The sequence below is a fragment of the Salvelinus fontinalis genome, chromosome 16, assembly GCF_029448725.1.
Source record: "Salvelinus fontinalis isolate EN_2023a chromosome 16, ASM2944872v1, whole genome shotgun sequence".
Lineage (NCBI taxonomy): Eukaryota > Metazoa > Chordata > Actinopteri > Salmoniformes > Salmonidae > Salvelinus > Salvelinus fontinalis.
Window position 1 is genome coordinate 4,064,561 of NC_074680.1, and position 25,653 is coordinate 4,090,213.

Sequence of the window (25,653 nt, forward strand, 5' to 3'; positions counted from 1 at the left end):
AGTAGGACTATCATTTGTTTTTCAAAAGGACAATAACCAAACACACCTCCAGGCTGTGTAAGGGCTATTTGACCAAGAAGTAGAGTGATGCAGCACTGCATCAGATGACCTGGCCTCAACAATCACCCGACCTCAACCCAATTGACATGGTTTGGGATGAGTTGGACCGCAGAATGAAGGAAAAGCATTCAACAAGTGCTCAGCATATGTAGGAACTCCTTCAAGACTGTTGGAAAAGCATTCCAGGTGAAGCTGGTTGAGAAAATGCCAAGAGTGTGCAAAGCTGTCATCAAGGCAAAGGGTGGCTACTTTGATATTTTGATTTGTCTAACACTTTTTTGGTTACAATTTGACTCTATATGTGTTATTTCATAGTTTTGATGTCTTCACTAATAATCTACAATGTAGAAAATAGTAAAAAATAAAGAAAAACCATTGAATGAGTGTGTCAACTTTTGACTGGTACTGTATATATATATATATATAAATATATATATATATATATATATATATATATATATATATATATATACACCACCGTTCAAAAGTTTGGGGTCACTTAGAAATGTTCTTGTTTTTGAAAGAAAAGCACTTTTTTTGTCCATTGAAATAACATCAAGTTGATCAGAAATACAGTGTAGACATTGTTGATATGTGTGCATGTACAGTTTACAGCATCTGCTGACATTTGGCTTCTGATGAATTAGAAATTCACCAGGTTGTGTTTTGCTGTTCCATGCACTTTTTTTAATTGTTTTTTTGAAGGAAAGGTTAGTCAATAATTATTCCTAAGTATTTAAAACGTGAAACCACCTCAACCCTCTGTTCCTTTACAGTTCCCTCGGGCTGATGGGTCTCATTGTTCCTGATGGAGAAATACATGCAGAAATTGTAGACAGTTTTTGTTATGTTCAATTTTGGACATGAGTGGTCCAACCAGTCATCTATTTTGTCAATTGCTGCTGTAAGTTTACGAGCAGCCTGTTACTGTAACGATTGTCGTCTGGAGAAAGAGAGGAGGACCAAGGTGCAGCGTGGTAAGTGTTCATTATTTTAATAAACAACTGAACACTGAACAAAACAACAAAAACGACAAATGAACAGTCCTGTAAGGTGACGAAAAATACTAAACAGAAAATAACCACCCACAAACAAAAGTGGGAAAACAGGCTACCTAAGTATGGCTCTCAATCAGAGACAACAATAGACAGCTGCCTCTGAGAACCATACCAGGCCAAACAAATAGAAATAGAAAACCTAGACCTACAACATAGAATACCCACCCACATCACACCCTGACCAAACAAAAAATAGAAACATACAAAGCAATCTACGGTCAGGGCGTGACAGTATCCCCCCCCCCCAAAGGTGCGGCCTCTGGCCGCAAAACCTGAACCGGTAGGGGAGGGTCTGGGTGGGCATTTCACCGCGGTGGCGCCTCTGGAGCGGGGATTCTTACCGCCGACCGCCGACCCCGGACCGGGGACCCTCGCAGGAGGGAGACTCTGGCTGCTCCGGACAGGAGGGAGACTCTGGCTGCTCCGGACAGGAGGGAGACTCTGGCTGCTCCGGACAGGAGGGAGACTCTGCCTGCTCCGGACAGGAGGGAGACTCTGGCTGCTCCGGACAGGAGGGAGACTCTGGCTGCTCCGGACAGGAGGGAGACTCTGGCTGCTCCGGACAGGAGGGAGACTCTGGCTGCTCCGGACAGGAGGGAGACTCTGGCTGCTCCGGACAGGAGGGAGACTCTGGCTGCTCCGGACAGGAGGGAGACTCTGGCTGCTCCGGACAGGAGGGAGACTCTGGCTGCTCCGGACAGGAGGGAGACTCTGGCTGCTCCGGACAGGAGGGAGACTCTGGCTGCTCCGGACTGAAGCCCGTCGCTGGAGGCTCCGGACTAGAGGGCGTCGCTGGAGGCTCCGGACTAGAGGGCGTCGCTGGAGGCTCCGGACTAGAGGGCGATGCTGGAGGCTCCGGACTAGAGGGCGTCGCTGGAGGCTCCGGACTAGAGGGCGTCGCTGAAGGCTCCGGACTAGAGGGCGACGCTGGAGGCTCCGGACTAGAGGGCGATGCTGGAGGCTCCGGACTGACTGAACAAAACAACAAAAACGACAAACGAACAGTCCTGTAAGGTGACGAAAAACACTAAACAGAAAATAACCACCCACAAACAAAAGTGTGAAAACAGGCTACCTAAGTATGGCTCTCAATCAGAGACAACGATAGACAGCTGCCTCTGAATGAGAACCATACCAGGCCAAACACATAGAAATAGAAAACCTAGACCTACAACATAGAATATCCACATCACACCCTGACCAAACTAAAAATAGAAACATACAAAGCAATCTACGGTCAGGGCGTGACAGTTACTTTGTCTTGGCATGGACATAGAAGACTGTGTCGTCTGCATGCATCTGCATTTTGATCTCGGGACATACAGGGGGCAAGTCTTTAATGTATACATGAATACTTGAAAGAGGTGTTCCACCATGACAGTACCAGACAGATGACCCACAGTCTCTTTCAGTTTTCCCTCCATTTCTCTACTTCTCATCCTCTTCTATCACTTATTTGATTGCTGCTGAAAACCCCCAGTCAAAATGAAGAGGCAGTTTTTCCCTCCCTCCCTCCCTCCCCCTCTTCGTCTTCTTTGATGATTACACTGTCTGCTTTAAGACAGATAAGGCTGAGAATAATAATGTTTCGCTTCAACACTGATTGTGTTCAACCGCCTTCTTGTTTAGCTTCTTGGGATGATAGAGCGGGAAGATGTGATGTCGCATTGTTTTGTGACATTGTGGTCCAAATCCCTCTCTGCCCCAGTCTGACTCCAGGGCCAAATGTTGCAGATAAAAATGTCTTGAATAGGGTTGACATTATTCAATGTTCAGCTTGTTAGAGATGCCGTGCTTCTACACCTGCATTGCTTGCTGTTTGGAGTTTTAGGCTGGGTTTCTGTACAGCACTTTGAGATATCAGCTGATGTAAGAAGGGCTATATAATATAAATTTGATTTGATTTGCATGTTTGTTCTACATCACATATGAAATCGTTGAAGTGTTGACTGGTAGACTGGGTCAAATCAAATCAAAGATTATTTGCTGTGTACACAGATGTTATTAAGGCAGGTGCAGGGAATTTCTTTTGTGTCTAGCTCTAGCAGTGCAGTAAATACCTAACAGTACAATAATAATACACAAATAATCCCAAGAAGAAACAAGAGATTAAGAAATATCAGAACGAGCAATGTCAGAGTCCTGATATAAATGTGGTTGGTATAGACAGTATGGACAATATATAAGTAGGAAAAAGGTATGTACAGCTCTAGTTATATAGGATGATGGCCCACTGTTCTGCAATAGAAACCCATTTTCTTTGCTAGCCTCAGCATCCCTCTAATCTCTTCTCTGTGTTCCCTCTCTCTATTATTTTTCTCCTGAATGGATGGATTCCTCTCCTCTCTTTGAGACTGAGAAAGAGCTTTATTCTATATATATTTATTCATTTCTGTGCGGTTTCTCTCATATCAGTGGCTCTTTGGGATTATTATTGTCACAAAAAGCAACATGCCAGAAGAGCTGAACAACAAGATGGTGACTATATCAATATATAATCCCATTCTTCTCATTTAATTCCTTCTACCAGCTGCAATCTTTTTTTCTTCCTTGTTTCCTTGTGACCCTTCTATTCCCCTTATTCTCTTCCTGGTGATCAGAGCCGGTCTCTCTCTCTCTAGCTCGCTTGCTCTCTCTCTCTGTTTACCGCTCTCTTGCTCTCTGTCCTCTCTCGGCAAAGGGGATGATCTGTCTTTTGAAAGAGGCCCAACCCCCTCTGCACTTGTCCACAGTTAGTGAAAGTCTGGGGCCGGGGAAAGCTGTCCAAGGTATTATCCAGACACGCACACATGCGCTCTTGCTCTATTTCTCTCTCTCTCACACACACACAGTCGCTGCTGCCAGCCCTCCACTTACAGCTCCAGCCTTTCAAAGCTGTTTTTCTTCTGGAGATCAGCACACGGTTTAACACCACACAGCTGCCACCGACGAGACCGAGGGAAGGAGAGAAGCGCGAGTAGAGGAAATAGGGAGCGAAAAGGAAAAGGAGAAGCAGAGCAAGAAAGCCTGTGTTTTCAAATACTCCAGTTTTTTTTTTGAGTTTACTCCTCGGGACCATTCAAAGAAGAGAAGCGAGTCTGAGTTCACACGATACTATCCGAGTGAATGGGTTGCCATGGTAACTGACACTGGCAGCCTGACACGGGAAAACTCGATGTTGAATGGAGGAAGATCCACGGTGGTGGCAAGCAAGCGAAAGTAACAGGGATTTGAGGGAGGCGAGAGGGAACAAGAGCGGAGTGAGTGGAGGAGCGCGGTGGAAGTCCAGAATGGAGGACGGGTTTTCCAGCTACAGCAGCCTCTATGACACATCTTCGCTGCTGCAGTTCTGTAACGGTAAACTCATCCTCATCCCTGGTTATCATTATGTGTGCTTGACATGACATGTCACCACTGCCTGGTTAAACTTATCACCAAAGAAGTAGTCCCTGCCGGCAGGGCTGTTGCATGTAGGCATGAGGCTATTTTGGAGCTCAAGCTGGACTTGATGAAAGTGAAAGTTTATCCTTTGTGCTGAAAAGATGCAATCTTATGTGACAGACACCGATGGGATCGTAGGCTATAAGCTACATGACCCTAATTTAGACATAGCAGGGAACAATATTCAAATGTAGAGTTTAACCATGCAGAGATGCAAGGATTTGTCTTTCAAAACCTCCTGAGGAAATGTTTTCTGCCAAGAATCTCAGTTGAAGGTCTCTGCGGCTGTTGTGTTCTTATGAAGCATTGTGCCTAATAATAATATGCCATTTAGAAAATGCTTTTATCCAAAGCCACTTACATTGTACATGTGGGTGGCCCCAGAGGGAATCAAACCCACAACCCTTGGTGTTGAAAGCATCGTGCTCTTCTGACTGAGCCACACAGTCTTCTCCCTGGTGTGCTGATTGTCATCAGTATCTAGTGGACAGTTCAAGTGTGATTTAACCTTTTACTGCAGTGAGCTAAATCAGGGTCACACAGAGTGTTTCTCGGTCGTCTTAAACAAATCTACTTTGAAACAAAAGTACACACCTCACACACATGGTTATGGGCTTAAATAAAAGAAGACACCTGTACCATGTCAGATATAGAGTTGAAATGTATTCAATTTTGAGTTGCATCACAATATTTGATGTACGTCACACAGAAGACTGAAATATAACAAAACCGTTTGAAATAGAAACATCAGATTTTCTGCGTGAAAAGTTATGTAATGTTTATAAATTATAAAATGATGAAAAATATTCATGACATTCCACCTGTGACGCCACTAGAGGGCAATTTGGACATTTGACTGCAGAAAAGTGTTTTAAGGGTGGAAGTGGAGTTGGGGTTGCAGGTTATTAGTGGAGTGAGTGAAGGTGCAGCGTCACTTTGTCACAACTAATCAATCTCTTATCAACAAAGCCTGATGTCTGCTCGGATACAGGAAACACTGTCTGACACTTTATTTATAGCTCTGCTGAGCCAAAGGAAGTAGGGTGAGTTGCTGGTCTTGGGCCAGTTTTGCGTTTTCCCAACTAATGATTAAGGTTAGAATTTGGATAAGGGAAGCTGATCCTAGATCTGTACCCTGGAGCAAAACAAAGAGAATACTTAAATTGTCTAACGATGTGGCTGATTAGTGAGTTATAGAAGGTTGGCAGTATAAAACTTAATTTCCATGGTTGGGGAATGAGAAAATCAATGACGTTTACAAAGTCATGTCCCTGAACATGAACTAATACTGAAGTGTGCTGTGTGGTGTGCAGACATGGTGATGATGTCTGTCACGTTCTGACCCTAGCTATTGTGTTAATGGTTTGTTTTAGTGGGTCAGGACGTGAGTTGGGTGGGCATTCATTGTTTTGTGTCTGGTTTGTCTATTTCTGTGTTTGACCTGATATGGTTATCAATCAGAGGCAGCTGTCAATCGTTGTCCCTGATTGAGAACCATATTAAGGTAACCTGTTTGGTGTTGGGTTTTGTGGGTGATTGTATTTCGTGTCAGTGTTCGTGCCACACGGGACTGTTTTCGGTTTGGTCACGTTTGTTGTTTTTGTATCTTGAAGTGTTCAGTTTACTTTCATTAAATAATGAACACTTTCCACTCTGCGTCTTGGTCCGATCCCTACACCTCCTCTTCAAACGAAGAGGAGGAAATCTGCCGTAACAATGTCAATGATGGTCACGGATATTCTCTGGGTCATGTTGGATTACCTGAAAAACAGGTGTAGGCTGAATGTCAGGTTGGATCAAAATAAATAAAGCTTCATTCTCCAAGGATGAGTTGACCTTTTAGAGTGTTACGAATGATACTGTAATTTAAAGACAGAAAAAAGCCTACTGCAACATGTCATATATTGTTTAATTGCTGTAAACCTCAAGGGTGTTAATTAAAGGATTCACACACATACAGGACTATTGGGTCAAATTAGTGCAATGGTCAAGACAAAATCCCTTTTCCCACTGTGTTGTCAAACATAAAAAATATTGTCTAAGGTCTCTGGGTTTTGAATGTTCTGAAGTCCCCCAAATGGCACCTACATGCATGCCCTAATCTGACATGGTTGACATTTCCTAATCATGTAGCGGTTAATGACTTTTCTGTGCAAGCGAAAGGCCAGTGAGTGCTTCAAACTGTTTACGCCGTTTGTTATTACTTCAGAAAGTCCGGTTAGCTCCTACAAGCCAGAAGAAGAAACATGCCAATCTGTTGTGACTCTTGCCAGGGATTTTCAAATGTTCTCTCACTAGAATGACTAAGACTGTCATACTGACTGAGGGGCTTGGTTCACATCAAGCGAGAGGACCTCATTGTTCCAACATACAACTTAATTGTGTGTAGTCTGGAGGCTCTGAAATCACCCAATGGTGTATTGGCCAGCTGTAGCTCTGCCGGTAAAAGTGATGTCATTTGTTCTTGAACGCTTCATGTGTTAGTGATCAGCCAACCAGACTAATGGCAGGGGAGACTGGGTCAGCGACTCAGCAAACTGGAAAAGCATGCTTTTGTCCCGAGGAGATCAGCTACTAAGGGAAATTATCCCCATTAGTAGCCTAGTAGTCCAATTATCAGGGAGTTGCATCTTTCGAATAGGATCTACAGTATTGAATGTATCCACCACAACTTATGAGTGCCTTTAATGAAGAATTGATTAAAGGTGTTTTTTTTTTTTTTCTGTCCCTATCACTAGGTGTCTGACTTAATACTGCCAGTGGACAGTGGATGTTCTGGTCGTATTCACTTAGTGCTGTTATGACTGATCAATAGATTATGAATCAAAACAAGGTGGTCAATCCAGAGAATTCATTGTTTTACCCTTCAGATTTAACCAGACATCCTTATCACTTCCCTACACTCCCTCTCCTCTAGGGCCTGCAGTGCTGGCACTACCCGCACCAATGTCACCACGAGATTGGTAGTTGGCACACAAACAGTGTGACACGGTTCGCTCTCCTCTTTGGTTTCTGTAAAGCCATTAATGGAAGCACATGCAAAGGGATTAAGTCCTGCTCACGTTACCAACAAAAACAGACAAACAAAAGGGTCGGGACAGCCCATGCCTGCCCACAGTCAACGAATCCTGACCTGTACCCAAATGTGCTCTCTGAGATTATTACCATTTTTTGGTTTCCAAAATGTCCTGTTTTGTTGGCCTCTCCATGTTGGAGTAATGTTGACTAATCCAACAGCACTGATCCTACTCTATCTTCTAACGGACATGGTTCAGTGACCACCCTCTTGTGATGAGTAACCTTGCCAGAGACCCAGGGCCTCATTTATAACCGTTGCATACATTTCACACTAAATATCCTTCACCACATTAAAAGACTGAAGGACAGCTTTTTATTGTTGAGCGAGTATTTCAGTTCTGTGGGTAAGATAACTCATCACTGCTGATCAATTTTAAGGTTGGCCATCGATTCCCTTTAGTTGCATTGGGCTCTCTTTCTGACTCTTCTGGTGATTTGTTCTCTCTGTTTGCTTAGTTGAAGCCAGACTACACTGAAGGATAAAAGTCATTTTCTCTCTTGAATGGAGAGATATTCACAGAGGCGGTTTGGGCTGTTGTGGCGCCGTCATGCTGTACTCCTCTGCCAACTTATCTAACCCCCTTTCTCCTCCTCTTCGGAGATAAGAGATCATCGTTAATGTTCTATGCTGTCGTTTCTGTTGTAGAATACAAAGCATAAACACTGGAACAGACAGTTTGAACTACTTTGCAGATATGAAACAAACAGACACACATTACAGTCAAAAATATCAAATTCCTAGTTTATGCTGCAAACGCAACTTTATAAGATGTTTTAAAAATAGGTTCTATTTGACTCAAAATTCCATTACATGAAGTAAGGGATTGTTGGCTGAATTCGATGGATGCAGTTCAATACATGATTAATATATAGTGAAAATAAAATCCAGAAAGTTTCCACATGCACAAAAAGCCTATTTCTGTCCAATTTTGGGCACAAATTTGTTGCCATCCCTGTTAGTGAGCATTTCTCCTTTGCCAAGATAATCCATCCACCCTGACAGGTGTGGCATATCAAGAAGCTGATTAAACAGCATGATCATAACAGAGGTGCACCTTGTGCTGGGGACAATAAAAGGCCACTCTAAAATGTACAGTTGTGTTACACAATGCCATAGATGTCTCAGGTTGAGGGTGGCGTGCAACTGGCATGCTGACTGAAGGAATGTCCACCAGAGCTGTTGCCAGAGAATTTGATGTTAATTTCTCTACCATAAGCCGCCTGCAGCGTCATTTTAGAGAATTTGGGAGTTGGTCCAACCGGCCTCACAACCGCAGACCAGGTGTAACCATGCCAGCCCAGGACCTCCACATGTGGCTTCTTCACCTGCGGGATCATCTGAGACCAGCCACCTGGACAGCTGATGAAACTGTGGGTTTGCAAAGCCAAAGAATTTCTGCACAAAATGTCATAAAATGTCTCAGGGAAGCTCATATGCGTGCTCGTCGTCCTCACCAGGGTTATTGACTTGACTGCAGTTCGGCGTTGTAACCGACTTCAGTGTGCAAATGTTCACCTTCGATGGCCACTGACATGCTGGAGAAGTGTACTCTTCACAGATGAATCCCGGTTTCAACTGTATCCGGCAGATGGCAGATGGCGTCGTGTGGGCGAGCGGTTTCCTGATGTGAACGTTGTGAACAGAGTGCCCCATGGTGGCGGTGTGGTTATGGTATGGGCAACGAACACATTTGCATTTTATCAATGGCAGATACCGTGAAAGATCCTGAGCCCCATTGTCATGCCATTCAGACGCTGCCATCACCTCATGTTTCAGCATAATAATACACGGCCCAATGTCGCAAGTATCTGTACACAATTCTGCATACTCATGCCAATTTGTGCACACAATTTGAGAGAAAGAAGCTTTTTGTGCGTATGGAACATTTCTGGGATTTTTTGTTTCAGCTCATGAAACATGGGACGAACACTTGACATGTTTATCTGGGCACAAGGCGAGACCCAGATGCAGAGGCAGATAGTTGGAGTCTTAGATGTTTATTGATCCAAAAAGGGGTAGGCAAGAGAATGGTCATGGACAGGCAAAAGGTCAAAACCAGAACAGAGTCCAGGAGGTACAGAGTGGCAGGCAGGCTCGAGGTCAAGGCAGGCAGGTACTGAAACAGGCAAGGGTCCAAACCGGGAGGACTAGCAAAAAGTGAAGAGAAAAGGCACGAGCACGGGAAAAACACGCTGGTTGACTTGGACATACAAGACACACTGGCACAGAGAGACAGGAAACACAGGGATAAATACACTGGGGAAAACAAGTGACACCTGGAGAGGGTGGAGACAATCACAAGGACAGGTGAAACAGATCAGGGTGTACCTGGCTGACCGGGGTGAAAAATCAGGAGACATCTCACCGTATACGCTGGCTGGCCATCGATGACCCGGAGGGGGAGGGATGTGCCTAGAAACAGAAGACAAAGGACTGAGGCACGGGCTTAATCCTGGAATGGAAGATATGGAGGGTACGGGGTAACACAAGACAGACAGCAGTGGAACAAAGGACTCTAGAGATGGGAAAAGGACCAATGAAACGGGGGGACAGTTTGTGGGACTCCACCCTAAGGGGCAGGTCCCTGGTGGAAAGCCATACCCTCTGCCCAATGCGGTAGCGGGAAGCTGGGGTCCAACGACAGTCCACTTGTCGACGATACCTGGAGTTGGTCTTGAGAAATGCCGCCCTGGCTCTTCTCCAGGTACGTTGACAGCGGTGGACAAACATCTGGGCCGAGGGCACGCTGACCTCCTGCTCTTGTTCTGGGATAAGTGGAGGTTGATACCCCAAAGAGCACTCAAAAGGAGAGAGTCCTGTGGCCGAACAGGGAAGGGTTTTCTGGGCATACTCCACCCAGACCAGTTGTCGGCTCCAGGTAGTGGGGTTGGTTGAGACCAGGCATCTCAGGGTGGTTTCTAGGTCCAGGTTGGCTGGACGTTGGATTGGGGATGAAATCCAGAGGACAGGCTGGCCGACGACCTAATAAGGCTGCAGAACGCCTTCCAGAACTGAGACGAGAACTGAGGACCCCGGTCGGAGACCATGTCCACCGGGAGTCCATAGATCCGGAAGACGTGCTGCACCATAAGCTGGGACGTCTCCTTGGCAGAGTTTAGTGTGGGGAGAGGGATGAAATGGGCGGCCTTGGAGAATCGATCCACTACCGTCACACATAAATTGATTTTGTCCCCCCACACCAAACGCGATCACAACACGCAGGTTAAAATATCAAAACAAACTCTGAACCAATTACATTAATTTGGAGGCAGGTCGAAAAGCATTAACTTCTTTGGGCTGCAGGGGCAGTATTGAGTAGCCTGGATAAAAGGTGCCCATTTCAAACGGCCTCGTACTCATTTCTTGCTCGTACAATATGCATATTATTATTACTATTGGATAGAAAACACTCTCTAGTTTCTAAAACCGTTTGAATTATATCTGTGAGTAAAACAGAACTCATTTTGCAGCAAACTTCCTGACAGGAAGTGGAAAATCTGAAATCGATGCTCTGTTCTAGGGCCTGCCTATAAATGTGCTTGATATGTATTAGTATACATGCACTTCATACGCCTTCCACTAGATGTCAATAGGGAGTGAGAGACGAAATGGAGTGTATAACTTGATCTGAGGCCGAATAAGAGCTCTTGTCATGACGTGTCACCAATTTCTTGTTTTCAGGAAGGCGCGAGAAGTACCCGGGGATTGCCTTCTGAAAAGCTGTCGTTATAGATGGCTACTAGACGGCGACGTTATAGACAGCTACACGGTGTGGCTCAGTTGGTAGTGCATGGCGCTTGCAACGCCAGGGTTGTGGGTTCAATTCCCACGGGGGGACCAGGGTTCAATTCCCACGGGGGGACCAGGATGAATATGTATGAACTTTCCAATTTGTAAGTCGCTCTGGATAAGAGCGTCTGCTAAATGATGTAAATGTACTATCTCCGGCTTTGATTTTATTTGATAAATGTGACAATATCATCGTAAAGTATGTTTTTTCAAAATAGTTTTATTAGATTATTGAAATTTTTTCGGGACGTTAGGCGTGTTGCGTTGTCTGCGTTTGTTCACGAAGGAGAGCTTCGCGCCACTTTGCTAGCTTTCCGTGCTAATTGACTGGAGAAGAGGACATTCTAAAACCAAACAACGATTGTTCCCGACAAAGGACCCCTTGTACAACATTCTGATGGAAGATCATCAAAAGTAGGACCCATTTATGATGCTATTTCATATATCTGTCGGAACATGTTTACTAACTTCCGGCGCCGAGCGAAATGGCAGCCTCGCTTCGCGTTCCTTGGAAAATATGCAGTATTTTGTTTTTTTATGTGTTATTTCTTACATTGGTACCCCAGGTGATCTTAGATTTCATTACATACAGTCGGGAGGAACTACTGAATATACGAGTAACGTCAACTAACCACCGTTCCTACCAGGAATATGACTTTCCCGAAACGGATCCAGTGTTTTGCCTTCCACCCAATACAATGGACCTGATCCCAGCCGGGGAGCCTACGCGACGCCGTAAAAGGGGCAAACGTAGCGGTCTCCTGGTCAGGCTTCGGAGACGGGCACATCGCGCTCCACTCCCTAGCATACTACTCGCCAATGTCCAGTCTCTTGACAATAAGGTCGATGAAATCCGAGCACGGGTAAGATTCCAGAGAGACATCAGGGATTGCAACGTGCTCTGCTTCACGGAAACATGGCTAACTCAAAAGACGCTAACGGAGTCGGTGCAGCCAGCTGGTTTCTTCACGCATCGCGCAGACAGAAACAAACATCTTTCTGGTAAGAAGAGGGGCGGGGGGGTATGCCTCATGATTAACGAGACGTGGTGTGATCATCATAACAACACTCAGGAACTCAAGTCATTCTGTTCACCTGATCTAGAACTCCTCACAATCAAATGTCGACCGCATTATCTACCAAGGGAATTCTCTTCGGTCATAATCACAGCCGTATATATTCCCCCCCAAGCAGACACATCGATGGCCCTGAACGAACTCTATCTGACTCTCTGTAAACTGGAAACCACACACCCTGAGGCTGCATTCATCGTAGCTGGGGATTTTAACAAGGCTAATCTAAAAACAAAACTCCCTAAATTCTATCAGCACATCGATTGTCCTACCAGGGCTGGCAAAACTCTGGATCACTGTTATACTAACTTCCGCGACGCATATAAGGCCCTCCCCCGCCCCCCTTTCGGAAAAGCTGACCACGACTCCATTTTGTTGATTCCAGCCTACAAACAGAAATTAAAACAACAAGCTCCCGCACTCAGGTCTGTTCAACGCTGGTCCGACCAATCTGATTCCACGCTTCAAGACTGCTTCGATCACGCGGATTGGAATATGTTCCGCATTGCGTCCAACAACAACATTGAAGAATATGCTGATTCGGTGAGCGAGTTCATTAGGAGGTGCATTGACGATGTCGTACCCACAGCAACGATTAAAACATTCCCAAACCAGAAACCATGGATTGACGGCAGCATTCGCGTGAAACTGAAAGCGCGAACCACTGCTTTTAACCAGGGCAAGGTGACCGGAAACATGACCGAATACACACAGTGTAGCTATTCTCTCCGCAAGGCTATCAAACAGGCAAAGTCCCAGTACAGAGACAAAATAGAATCGCAATTCAACAGCTCAGACACAAAAGGTATGTGGCAGGGTCTTCAGTCTATCACGGATTACAAAAAGAAAACCAGCCCCGTCGCGGACCAGGATGTCTTGCTCCCAGACAGGCTAAATATCTTTTTTGCCCGCTTTGAGGACAATATAGTGCCACTGACACGGCCCGCTACCAAAACCTGCGGGCTCTCCTTCACTGCAGCCGAGGTGAGTAAAACATTTAAACGTGTTAACCCTCGCAAGGCTGCAGGCCCAGACGGCATTCCCAGCCGCGTCCTCAGAGCATGCGCAGACCAGCTGGCTGGTGTGTTTACGGACATATTCAATCAATCCTTATCCCAGTCTGCTGTTCCCACATGCTTCAAGAGGGCCACCATTGTTCCTGTTCCCAAGAAAGCTAAGGTAACTGAGCTAAACGACTACCGCCCCGTAGCACTCACTTCCGTCATCATGAAGTGCTTTGAGAGACTAGTCAAGGACCATATCAACTCCACCCTACCGGACACCCTAGACCCACTCCAATTTGCTTACCGACCCAATAGGTCCACAGGCGACGCAATCGCAACCACACTGCACACTGCCCTAACCCATCTGGAAAAGAGGAATACCTATGTGAGAATGCTGTTCATCGACTACAGCTCAGCATTTAACACCATAGTACCCTCCAAACTCGTCATCAAGCTCGAGACCCTGGGTCTCGACCCCGCCCTGTGCAACTGGGTCCTGGACTTCCTGACGGGCCGCCCCCAGGTGGTGAGGGTAGGTAACAACATCTCCACCCCGCTGATCCTCAACACTGGGGCCCCACAAGGGTGCGTTCTGAGCCCTCTCCTGTACTCCCTGTTCACCCACGACTGCGTGGCCATGCACGCCTCCAACTCAATCATCAAGTTTGCGGACGACACTACAGTGGTAGGCTTGATTACCAACAACGACGAGACGGCCTACAGGGAGGAGGTGAGGGCCCTCGGAGTGTGGTGTCAGGAAAATAACCTCACACTCAACGTCAACAAAACAAAGGAGATGATTGTGGACTTCAGGAAACAGCAGAGGGAGCACCCCCCTATCCACATCGACGGGTCAGTAGTGGAGAAGGTGGAAAGTTTTAAGTTCCTCGGTGTACACATCACGGACAAACTGAATTGGTCCACCCACACAGACAGCGTTGTGAAGAAGGCGCAGCAGCGCCTCTTCAACCTCAGGAGGCTGAAGAAATTCGGCTTGTCACCAAAAGCACTCACAAACTTCTACAGATGCACAATCGAGAGCATCCTGTCGGGCTGTATCACCGCCTGGTACGGCAACTGCTCCGCCCACAACCGTAAGGCTCTCCAGAGGGTAGTGAGGTCTGCAGAACGCATCACCGGGGGCAAACTACCTGCCCTCCAGGACACCTACACCACCCGATGTCACAGGAAGGCCATAAAGATCATCAAGGACAACAACCACCCAAGCCACTGCCTGTTCACCCCGCTATCATCCAGAAGGCGAGGTCAGTACAGGTGCATCAATGCAGGGACCGAGAGACTGAAAAACAGCTTCTATCTCAAGGCCATCAGACTGTTAAACAGCCACCACTAACATTTAGCGGCCGCTGCCAACATACTGACTCACTCCAGCCACTTTAAAAATGGGAATTGATGGAAATTATGTAAAAACGTACCACCAGCCACTTTAAACAATGCCACCTAATATAATGTTTACATACCCTACATTACACATCTCTTATGTATATGTATATACTGTACTCTATATCATCTACTGCATCTTGCCATCTTATGTAATACATGGACCACTAGCCACTTTATACTATGCCACTTTATGTTTACATACCCTACAGTACTCATCTCATAGGTATATACCGTACTCTATACCATGTACTGCATCTTGTCTATGCCGTTCTGTACCATCACTCATTCATATATCTTTATGTACATATTCTTTATCCCTTTACACTTGCGTGTATAAGGTAGTAGTTGTGGAATTGTTAGGTTAGATTACTTGTTGTTATTACTGCATTGTCGGAACTAGAAGCACAAGCATTTCGCTACACTCGCATTAACATCTGCTAACCATGTGTATGTGACTAATAAAATTTGATTTGATTTGATTTGAATAGTTTGCGCCCAGATTTTGGGCACTCTCTCACTATAACGTAAGCTGGATGTTGTAATGAAGTTATTTTTAGAATTCTAACACGGCGATTGCATTAAGAACTAGTTTATCTATCATTTCCTATACAACATGTATTTTTTAGTAGCGTTTATGAATAGTTATTTGGTCAGAATAGGTGAGTGTCATAAAAATATCCGGACATTCTGTGAAAAACGTTAGCACAATGTATAACCACTGATTTCAGCTCTAAATATGCACATTTTCGAACAAAACATAAGTGTATGTATAACCTGATGTTATAGGACTGTCATCTGATGAAGCTTATCAAGGTTAGTCAAAAATTATATATCTTTTGCTGGTTTGTTACGATCGCTAACTTTTGCTGCTGGTAAATGGCTTGTGTTTCTGGCTATTGTGGTAAGCTAATATAATGCTATATTGTGTTTTCGATGTAAAACACTTAAGAAATCGGAATTATTGGCTGGATTCACAAGATGCTTGTCTTTCATTTGCTGTACACCATGTATTTTTCAGAAATGTTTTATGATGAGTATTTAGGTATTTGACGTTGGTGTCTGTAATTACTCTGGCTGCTTCGGTGCTATTTCTGACGGTAGCTGTGATGGTAGTTGCAATGTAAAACTGATTTATACCTCAAATATGCACATTTTTCGAACAAAACATAGATTTATTGTATAACATGTTATAAGACTGTCATCTGATGAAGTTGTTTCTTGGTTAGTTTGGTTGGTTCTTGGTTAGTTAGATTGGTTTTGTGCATGCTACCTGTGCTGTGAAAAATGTCTGTCCTTTTTTGTATTTGGTGGTGAGCTAACATAAATATACGTGGTGTTTTCGCTGTAAAACATTTAAAAAATCGGACATGTTGGCTGGATTCACAAGATGTTTATCTTTCATTTGCTGTATTGGACTTGTTAATGTGTGAAAGTTAAATATTTCTAAAAAATATATTTTGAATTTCGCGCCCTGCACTTGAGCTGGCTGTTGTCATAAGTGTACCGACATCGGGCTTGCAGCCATAAGAAGTTAAACATATATGGCAATTTAGCTAGTTAGTTTGCACTTGCTAACTAATTTGTCCTATTTAGCTAGCTTGCTGTTGCTACCTAATTTGTCCTGGGATATAAACATCGAGTTGTTATTTTACCTGAAACTCCGACAATTAATCCACACATAAAACTGTCAACCAAATCGTTTCTAGTCATCTCTCCTCCTCCCAGGCTTTTTCATCTTTGAACTTATACGGTGATTGGCATCTAAACTTTCATAGTATTACCACGACGACCGGCAAAACAGTTCGTCTTTCAATCACACACGTGGGTATAACCAATGAGGAGATGCCACGTGGGTACCTGCTTCTATAAACCAATGAGGAGATGGGAGAGGCAGGACTTTTCAGCGCGATCTGCGTCAGAAATAGAAAGGACTTCTATTTTAGCCCTTGGCATCGCAGACGCTCGTTGGCGCACGTGGACAGTGTGGGTGCAATAATTGAATGACATGAATATCTACATTTATTTTTGCAAAGCTTGCGCACGCGACATGTCTGGTCTGGTCAGCATGTCAGAATGACAGTGTTGCCATCAGATGGAGGGAGCCCAGTGACAAAGTCCAGAGAGATATGGGACCAGGGACGATGAGGGACAGGTAGTTGCTGAAGGAGGCCAGAAGGAGCTTGCCGTGGAGTCTTGTTCTGAGCACACACTGTGCACGCGGTGACGTAGGCAGAACGTCAGGAACCATTGTGGGTCACCAGAAACGTTTTAGGATGAAGGCTAGGCTACGACGGAAACCTGGATGAATGGGCTCATTTGAGGAATGAGCCCATTCCAGGACCGGACTGAGTTAGGAACAAATAACCGGTTAGCCAGGCCCCCTTCAGGTTCAGGCTTGGAACGTTGGGCCTTGCGAACCAAGTTTTCAATACCCCAATCCACTGAAGCAGCAAGGCATGAGGTAGGGAGAATGGTTTCGGAGACCGAGGGTTTGGCAGAGGAACTGTATATTTGGGAGAGGGCGTCTGGCTTCACATTTTTGGAGCGTGGGCAGTAGAAAATGGTGAAGTTGAATCTGGTGAATAATAAAGCCCACCGGGCCTGCCTGGCGTTAAGGCGCTTGGCTGTATGGAGATATTCCAAATTGTTATGGTCTGTCCAGACCACGAAGGGCTGTTCTGTTCCTTCCAGCCAATCCCTACACTCCTCCAGTGACAACTTGACATCCAGGAGTTCGCTGTTTCCAACGTCATAGTTCCTCTCAGCCGGACTGAGACGATGAGACAGGAAGGCACAAGGATGGAGCTTCTGGTCCTGTGCAGATCGCTGGGACAGAATGGCCCCCGCTCCAACATCAGAAGCATCAACCTCTACCACAAATTGACGGGATGGATCCGGATGTACGAGGATGGGTCTTAAAGTCCCATACTCCTCTGACACAATGCTCTTTTCAGTGTGCATGATTGGCTAACCTTTTCTTCCACAAACAAGGCCTTGTGCACAAATAACAAACAGCCAGTTGTTCAGACAAGTCACAGCATTGTTGTAAGAGTTAGGATTTACATATGGTGTGGAAACCAAATGAGAAGGGTAACACTGGACAATCAGGGATGTTCCGAGCCAGATACTGTGTATGGGGTAGACCATATGAATTTACAGTGAATTTGGCAGTCTTTTACAGGCAGCTCGGTGGTAAGTCATATTCTGTATTTCATATTACAGTACACTTACTGTAATATAGTTATGGTATCAAAGCAAGTACTGTGTAATGACACACAGTAAAATTGACTGTGTTATACTGTAAAAAAATCGGGATGAATGAATGAAAGAATGGATGAATGAAATTCATTGACGGGAGGGCTTTGATTTTATTCATGTAAGAAATGCAACCTTGTTGAAAAAACTATCCCTATGGGGGCACAAGGAATGCATAAAAGCTGAGTCAAACATACTATTCTTTGAAGAGAAAGACTGAACTGAGCTACTTAAATGCTTTTGAAAATTAATTTCATTGATCTCATTCTCTTTATTCCCTTACCTGTGATAGTGAATGTTTTCTATCTTGATAGATTTCTCCATCATGTGAATATACACACAATCTAATTAGGAATCATATCTCTTAGCCATCTGCTAAACTGGGCTTTTCCCCATTTCCCCCTTGTATTAACAGATTTCAAACAATCAGCTCAGGGTGATACTCTCATCAGTATAAGGTTAATTATATCTCGTGTGATTAGTACTGGGCATTGAAAACATGGCATTGAATTATACATTTAAGCCAGGCCATGTGATGGGCCATGGCTTTTGGGTGGGGAAATATGCAATTACATATAATTACACTAGAATTAAATAATTGCCCTCACCGCTCGTCGTTCACCTTGACATACTCATTTAATTCATCCCCTTGTCATAATATTTTCAGTGAAACATACATCACAATTGGCCTACTGGTCTAATCATTTGCATACTTGCATATTAAACCCAAATACCAGATTTGAATAATCCTGATAGCTCCAGATTTAGTTATAAAACACCTTTGATTGTACTACTCTTGAGAGTAGATTGGGTCTTTACGTGTCAAAAAAGATACATGTCAAATAACACTATTTGACGTGTTAAATAAGCTTTTAATTTGACGTCAAATAACACAATTCTATTAGAATGTTGTGTATGGTAAATGTGCATGTGTAAGCCAAGCGCCACCACTATCAGTAGCACTGTCAAAGCTGTACAAAAAAAGTCTGCAAACAAGCACACACTGGCCACGAACGATGTGTTTACAATAGCGCAATGGTAATAAGGTATTATTTGTTTGACCGCAACTTCTGGGGTAGCTAGCTTTAGCTTGGTACCTAGCTAGCTAGCACCAATACAACCAGTCTGAAAACAATGACCAGTAGAAACTGCAGTAATTTTCATTAACAATGATTAAGGAATCCTTGTGAGTAAGTATTTGCTATGTAGCCAATTGTTGTTCGCCTATTGAAATTGAACTTCAGTTTATGAAAATAAATAGCTAGCCAGCGACATAACCTTGTTGCCCTAAGCTAACGTTATAAGCAGCCAGCTAGCTTCATCTGGCTAGTGACGCTCGACCGGACCGGGTTATGTGTTGTGAAGCTAGCCACAAGAAGGACTAGGCACAATAGTGGAATTTGCGGTTTGCCTTCAAAATAAAAGGACCCTTTTAAAAGTGATGCAGCAGGTTACAATTGGTGGAATTATGCCATGTTTAGACTAGATAATGTTTAACAAGGTTGGAATGTGAAGCAATGAAATGGGTTACCAGTCTACTCGGTGACACACACAGAACACAACTGTGAAGAGTTTACACAATTATTAGGGTTGTAGCTCTTATCGCGGGACTGTGACTGGGTGAAATCACCTCCCAGTCAGCCTATTGTGTGTATTGACATTAATATTGCACTGTACAGCTTTACCTAAGGATTGGGGATCAATGAAATGGGATATCAGTCTACTCAATACCCAAGATATTTTTTCCCAACGTCCTCCTCAGAGTTATCAGACTCCAAAACATCCACGCAGTATTGTTTTTGCTCGGGAATGGTGTTCAATACACATGGGTTGATAATAAATGTGGCTCAATTCACAGTTGTTTCAGAGTCCCGCAATAAGAGCTACGATGCTAATGTTTCTCTGGGTGTCACTGAGTAGACTGATACCCTATGTCATTGATCCACAATCCATAGGTAACGGAACCCAAACCGGCTGCCCCATCGTGCGCCATTGTGCATGAATGTATTTTGTCCCCCGACACCAAACGCGATCACAACACGCAGGTTAACATATCAAAACAAACTCTGAACCAATTATATTAATTTAGGGACAGGTCAAAAAGCATTAAACATTTATGTCAATTTAGCTAGCTAGCTTGCACTTGCTAGCTAATTTGTCCTATTTAGCTAGCTTGCTGTTGCTACCTAATTTGTCCTGGGATATAAACATTGAGTTGTTATTTTACCTGAAATGCACAAGGTCCTCTACTCCGCCAATTAATCCACACATAAAATGGTCAACCGATTCGTTTTTAGTCATCTCTCCTCCTAGGCTTTTTCTTCTCTTGACTTCATATTGCGATTGGCAACTTTCATAAATTAGGTGCATTACCGCCACTGACCTCATTCGTCTTTCAGTCACTCACGTGGGTATAACCAATGAGGAGATGGCACTGCTTCTATAAACCAATGAGGAGATGGGAGAGCCAGGACTTGCAGTGTGATCTGCGTCAGAATATAACTGACTTCTATTTTAGCCCTTGGCAACGCAGATGCTCGTTGGCGCGCGCAAGCAGTGTGGGTGCAATAATTTAATAATATAGATTTCAAAATGTATTTTGCATGTGATGCGAGCGGTGTAGTCAGCCTGTAAGGCCGTACAGTGAAATAAGCATGCCCCCAATGCAATTCGAAAGTCTAATACTTCCAGTGTGATTTCAACAGCTTTTTGTCAAATGAACAAATTGTTGTCTTTGTTGATTTTATATAATAACATTTCAACCTCATTTAGCATGAACAATTCAATTATGACAATTCTATTTGTATTAATTTGCATCACTGTCAATTACTTTTATTTTGAAGGCTAACCGCAAAGTCCACTATTAGTGGCTAGCTTCACATAGATGGTCTGACCACCATTAATCAAATAAGAACTGTTTTATAAATGAGGGGTATTTTAGATGATGACACCTAGCTATATAGTTAGCTAGCTAACTATAGCTACTGAAACAGATTATGACATTTTGCTGTGTTTTTGGGGAAGAACATTGTTTGCATCCATGAGCTAGCTAGCTTTCTTTTATGACCAGCACTGTAGGTGCGCGAGACAACTTCACCAGCATCATAGCATGCGTATCGATGAATCGTTGTGACATATGAAATACGAGTGATAGTGTAATCAATGTGTAATAACTACGTAAAAAAATGATGAACACGTTAAATTATTATGTGACGTGAAGGTATATTCAGGTCCTGATTGGTCAACAAGCTTATTTGACACGTCAAATAGTGTTATATTTTTGACACGCAAAAGACCCAAACGGCGTTCCATAGAGGAGAGAGTCGGGCCGACCATTAGTTATAGCACTGATGCAAGGATGATGTACAGTATGTAGAAAGGAGGGAAGGAGTTCTTAATCTGGTTAGAGACAGGATCCCAATATAGTACAATGTTACCAATCCCAGAGTAGCAATTGTAATACATAGTATTAGCTGTGCCTATTTTTGTTAGTCTCCAGTTTTACTAGTAAACGGGACAATTCTTTCCTTGTTTAAATGGTTGGCATACAGATTGGTTTTTTTGTTGGTGGCTTTACACCAGTCTGATAAATGTCTCTTCTCAGATGAGCCCATATTGCTTTACACACAATGCCTATAAAACGTGTATTTACTCTTAATAGGCAAGGATAGTAAAATAATTGCATTATAATGTCCTAGCACAGATGTGATTTAGCTTGACCAGTAATCAAGCGAGAAAGCTAACATTTTGTAGCATCTTACCACGGAATCTTAACCCTTCATAAAGATGGTGCTGCAGTTGATAGTGGCCGATTTATGGCTCCTGACCAATTCTGCTATTTTGTGTGTTTTTTTACGCTAATCTGAACTTTTTTGTACGTAATGTCTCTGCCATAATGTCCCATGGACGAACACAGCTTCTGGACATCAGAACATTCAGGAGGCTGAAGAAATTGGCTTGGCCTTTTGGCTTGGCCTCACAAACTTCAACAGTTGCACCACCGAGAGCATCCTGTTGGGCTGTATCACCTCCTGGTACAGGAATTGCACCATCCTCAACCTCAGGGCTCTCCAGAGGGTGGTGCGATCAGCTCAACGCATCACCGGGGAACACTGCCTGCCCTCCAGAACATCTACAGCACCCGGTGTCACATGAAGACCAGAGAATAACATCATGGACCTCTACACCCAGTACCCTGCCCTGAACGTATTCACTGTTACTATCTGGCTACCAACCAGTACTCTACCCTGCGCCTTACAAGCAAGGTTTGAAATATGTTCTACCCTCTTGTGGCTTTGAGTCAGTGATTCTTATCACAGCATTATTCTAAAATTGATTGAATTGTTGTTTTTCCTCGTCAATCTTCACACAATACCCCATAATGACAAAGCAAAAACTGATTCAATTTTTTATTAATGACATTTACATAAGTATTCATATCCTTATTAACTCAGTACTTTGTTGAAGCACCTTTAGCAGTGATTACAGCCTCGAGTCTTCTGAGGGATGATGCTACAAGCTTGGCCCGCCTGTATTTGTGGAGTTTCTCCCATTCTTCTCTGCAGATCCTCTCAAGCTCTGTCAGGTTGGATGGGGAGTGTCGCTGCACAGCTATTTTCAGGTCTCTCCAGAGATGTTAGATCGGGTTTAAGTCTGGCTGGGCCAATCAAAGACATTTAGGGACTTGTCCTGAAGCCACTCTGTGGAGTGGTTGAAAAGCGAGTTATAATGACTCCAACCGAAGTGTATGTAAACTTCCGACTTCAACTGTAATAGAGTTGAAGTCGGAAGTTGACATACACTTAGGTTGGAGTCATTAAAACTCGTTTTTCAACCACTCCACACATTTCTTGTTAACAAACTATAGTTTTGGCAAGTCAGATAGGACATCTACTTTGTGCATGACACAAGTTATTTTTCCAACATTTGTTTACAGATAGATTATTTCACTTATAATTCACTGTATCGCAATTCCAGAAGATTATATATACTAAGTCGACTGTGCCTGTTAACAGCTTGGGAAATTCCAGACAATGATGTCATGGCTTTAGAAGCTTCTGATAGGCTAATTGACATACTTTGAGTCAATTGGAGGTGTACCTGTAGATGTATTTCAAGGGCTACCTTCAAACTCAGTGGCTCTTTGCTTGACATCATGGGAAAATCAAAAGAAATCAGACAAGATCTCAGAAACAATTGTAGACCTCCACAAGTCTGGTTCATCCTTGGGAGCAATTTCCAAATGCCTGAAGGTACCACGTTCATCTGTACAAACAATAGTACGCAACTATAAACACAATGAGACCACCTAGCCGTCATACTGCTCAGGAAGGAGACCCGTTCTGTCTCCTAGAGATGAACGTATTTCGTGCGAAAAGTGCAAGTCAATCCAAGAACAACAACAAAGGACCTTGTGAAGATTCTGGAAGAAACGGGTACAAAAGTATCTATATCCACAGTAAAACGAGTCCTATATCAACATAACCTGAAAGGCCGCTCAGCAAGGAAGAAGCCACTGCTCCAAAACTGCCCAAAAAAAGCTTGACTACGGTTTGTAACTGCAAATGGGGACAAAGATCGTACTTTTTGGAGAAATGTCCTCTGGTTGGATGAAACAAAAATAGAACTGTTTGGACATAATGACCATCGTTATGTTTGGAGGAGAAAGGGGGATGATTGCAAGCCGAAGAACACCATCATAACCGTGAAGCACGGGGGTGGCAGCATCATGTTGTGGGGGTGCTTTGCTGCAGGAGGGACTGGTGCACTTCACAAAATAGATGGCATCATGAGGATGGAAAATTATGTGGATATATTGAAGCAACATCTCAAGACATCAGTCAGAAAGTTAAAGCTTGGTGGGTCTTATGGGTCTTCCAAATGGACAATGACCCCAAGCATACTTCCAAAGTTGTGGCAAAATGGCTTAAGGACAATAAAGTCAAGGTATTGGAGTGGCCATCACAAAGCCCTAACCTCAATCCAAAAGAAAATTTGTGGGCAGAACTGAAAAAGCGTGTGCGAGCAAGGAGGCCTACAAACCTGACTCAGTTACACCAGCTCTGTCAGGAGGAATTGGCCAAAATTCACCCAACTTATTGTGGGAAGCTTGCAGAAGGCTACCAGAAACGTTTGACCCAAGTTAAACTATTTAAATCAATGCTACCAAATACTAATTGAGTGTATGTAAACTTCTGACCCACTGGGAATGTGATGAAAGAAATAAAAGCTGAAATAAATTCTTCTCTCTACTATTTTTCTGACATTTCACATTCTTAAAATAAAGTGATGATCCTAACTGACCTAAAACAGGGAATTTTTACTAGGATTAAATGTCAGGAATGGTGAAAAACTGAGTTTAACTGTATTTGGCTTAGGTGTATGTAAACTTCCGACTTCAACTGTATTACCTCAACTAACCGGTACCCGCACAATATTTATATTTTTGTATTTCATCTTTATTTAACCAGGTAGGCTAGTTGAGAACAAGTTCTCATTTGCAACTGCGACCTGGCCAAGATAAAGCAAAGCAGTGTGACACAGACAACAACACAGAGTTACACATGGAGTAAACAATAAACAAGCCAATGACACAGTAGAAAAAATAAAGTCTATATACAGTGTGTGCAAAAAGCATGAGGGGGTAGGCAAGAAATAGGCCATAGGAGCAAATAATTACAATTTAGCAGATTAACACTGGAGTGATAAATGAGCAGATGATAATGTGCAAGTAGAGATACTGGTGTGCAAAAGAGCAGAAAAGTAAATAAAATAAAAACAGTATGGGGATGAGGTAGGTAGATTGGGTGGGCTATTTACAGATGGACTATGTACAGCTGCAGCGATCGGTTAGCTGCTCAGATAGTTGATCTTTAAGGTTGGTGAGGGAAATAAAAGTGTCCAACTTCAGCGATTTTTGCAATTCGTTCCAGTCACTGGCAGCAGAGAACTGGAAGGAAAGGCGGCCAAATGAGGTGTTGGCTTTGGGGATAATCAGTGAGATATACCTGCTGGAACGTGTGCTACGGGTGGGTGTTGTTATCGTGACCAGAGTGCTGAGGTAAGGCGGAGCTTTACCTAGCATAGACTTATAGATGACCTGGAGCCAGTGGGTCTGGCGACGAGTATGTAGCGTGGGTCAGCCGACTAGAGCATACAGTTTGCAGTGGTGGGTGGTATAAGGTGATTTGGTAACAAAACGGATGGCACTGTGATAGACTGCATCCAGTTTGCTGAGTAGAGTGTTGGAAGCTATTTTGTAGATGACATCGCCGAAGTCGAGGATCGGTAGGATAGTCAGTTTTACTAGGGTACGTTTGGCGGCGTGAGTGAAGGAGGCTTTGTTGCAAAATAGAAAGCAGATTCTAGATTTGATTTTGGATTGGAGATGTTTAATATGAGTCTGGAAGGAGAGTTTACAATCTAGCCAGACACCTAGGTATTTATAGATGCCCACATATTCTAGGTCGGAACCGTCCAGGGTGGTGATGCTAGTCGGGCGGGCGGGTGCG

At 43.8% G+C, this 25,653-nt stretch overlaps 1 protein-coding gene across 4 annotated transcripts in view; it reads left to right on the top strand.

The window, feature by feature from the left end:
• The first annotated feature begins 3,813 nt into the window (after nt 1–3,813).
• Nucleotides 3,814–25,653, top strand: part of LOC129812537 (echinoderm microtubule-associated protein-like 1) — a 91,724-nt gene continuing 69,884 nt past the window's right edge. Inside the window, exon 1 of one of the 4 annotated variants that reach the window (XM_055864174.1) lies at nt 3,814–4,454. In XM_055864174.1, coding sequence (XP_055720149.1) covers nt 4,280–4,454 — 175 coding nt within the window. In that variant the 5' untranslated portion in view covers nt 3,814–4,279. The remainder of the gene's footprint in view (nt 4,455–25,653) is intronic. The other 3 variants (XM_055864173.1, XM_055864172.1, XM_055864175.1) reach the window with 3 other exon arrangements.